Source organism: Alexandromys fortis, unplaced genomic scaffold (assembly GCF_014885135.2).
Source record: "Alexandromys fortis isolate MF-2015 unplaced genomic scaffold, M_Fortis_MF-2015_v1.1 scaffold_137, whole genome shotgun sequence".
NCBI classification, from domain to species: domain Eukaryota; kingdom Metazoa; phylum Chordata; class Mammalia; order Rodentia; family Cricetidae; genus Alexandromys; species Alexandromys fortis.
Genome location: NW_026068009.1, coordinates 348,007 through 349,843, shown reverse-complemented (window position 1 = coordinate 349,843; position 1,837 = coordinate 348,007). Strand labels below are relative to the sequence as shown.

Genomic DNA, 1,837 nt, shown 5'->3' with positions numbered 1-1,837 from the left:
AAAAAAAATTTACTGGTAATACAAATTCCTATGTATGTTTGCTGTGCTACCATAAGAAATTAAAGAAACCATTAAATATTTAGGAACATTCAACATCAAAAGCTTTAAATCTAACTGTATGTTGTAGCCCCCCAAAAAGCTACAAACTCCTTTTTTAAAAAAGTATTTTCTCTACAAAGAATCTCATCAGCTATACAAAAATCTGTACAGTTTTTATACTGAAGCTAATGTTGAGCTGCACTTGAATTTCACATTCTTAGCAAAATAAGTTGCCTGAGCACATACACTCCACACATTTTAGGACAGCCATTTATTCTTCATCCTCATCTTCTTCCTCATCATCTTCATCTTCTTCCTCCTCCTCCTCTTCCTCATCTTCTGGTTCATTCTTCTTCTTTGAGCCTGTTGGCCTACCAGGACCCTTCTTTCCTACTTCGCTTTTGCCCTTGGCACGGTATGCAGCAATATCCTGAAATATAGTCAAAGTAAGATCAGCATCCGGTATCATTGCTCAATGTGAAAAACCACTTAAATGTAAACAACCTAAAATTGACCAATAACCTTATGAGCTAGGATTCAGACTACCACAGGTTTCAGATCATTTGTTCCATTTAGGCTTCAGAAATCAAATCAGATAAAGTCATGGGATCTACCTTAGATCAGTGTTAGTGCTTCTAGACACCCCTCCCCACCTTACAGCTTTAGACATAACTACCTAAAACACAGTTGGCACTTCTTCCAGATTTACACAACTTTGTGTGTATAGGCAGAATTTACGAGGGCTACAAACACTAAATCAAAAGAAAGTTCATCTCCCTCCTAGTGCTGGTTTCCTTAGGCCTTTTCAAAAGCTGACAACCACCGATTATATAAACCTCCCAGTTTCTACAGCTCACATGTATGTGCAAATATGTTTTTAAAAGGTAAAATGGCGCCATACCTTTTCATATTTCTCCTTTAGTTTAGCTGCCTTCTGCTCATAGGGTTGTTTATCTTTGGCAGACTGTTCAGACCACATCTCACCCAATTTTTTTGCAGTATCTCCAATAGACAGGCCTGGGTGTTCACTTTTGATCTTTGGGCGATGTTCAGAGCAAAACAGGAAGAAGGCAGACCTGAAAGGAAGCAATAGAGTTAACAAATGGAGAGGGGGGGAAGGAAAGAGGCGGTTTGGCGAGTTGAAATCAACTTACGGTGGTCTCTTTGGAGCATTAGGGTCCTTTTTCTTCCCTTTCTTATCACCTTTGGGAGGAACGTAATTCTTCATCTCCCTGTCATAGCGAGCTTTGTCGCTCTTGGCCAAATCTTCGAACTTCGATTTTTCCTTTGCAGACATGGTCTACAGGGGCGGGGAAACACCGAGTCAATTTTTAAGCTCTTAGCCGTACATAGGAATACTAACTTTTAAATTCTCAGCCGTCCCAAATAAATAAATAATAAAAAGCAAACGAGTAGACCATCAAGATTTTTAAGCTCTTGGCCGTCCCAATAAATAACGCGAGTGAACGGCCGAATCCTTAAGCTCTCAGCCGTCCCAATCCACAAAGTTTCATCGTATCTAGAACACTTATTTTTGTCCCCAGGTCACCGGTCAGGGCCAAGCCCGAACTTCCTGGTCCACCCGTCGCCGGAGGGACCCCACCCCGCCCTGCTCCCCCACCTTCCATCTCTCGGAGCACTTCTTGGAGAACTCGGCGAAGTTGACCGACGAGTCGGGGTGCTTCTTCTTGTGCTCCTCGCGGCACGTCTGCACGAAGAAGGCGTACGAGGACATCTTGCCCCGCGGCTTGTTGGGGTCTCCCTTGCCCATGGCTGACGGTGGCGCGGCGTCTACCTG

The 1,837-nt window shown here is 43.3% G+C and overlaps 1 protein-coding gene across 1 annotated transcript in view; it reads right to left on the bottom strand.

The window, feature by feature from the left end:
* Nucleotides 1-7: 7 nt before the first annotated feature.
* Nucleotides 8-1,837, bottom strand: part of Hmgb2 (high mobility group box 2) — a 2,649-nt gene continuing 819 nt past the window's right edge. The window contains exons 2-5 of the mRNA XM_050161839.1: nt 1,661-1,834; nt 1,194-1,339; nt 941-1,115; nt 8-469 (exon numbers count right to left, since the gene is read on the bottom strand). Of these exons, the coding sequence (XP_050017796.1) occupies nt 311-469; nt 941-1,115; nt 1,194-1,339; nt 1,661-1,810 (630 nt within the window). The 5' untranslated portion in view covers nt 1,811-1,834 and the 3' untranslated portion in view covers nt 8-310. The remainder of the gene's footprint in view (nt 470-940; nt 1,116-1,193; nt 1,340-1,660; nt 1,835-1,837) is intronic.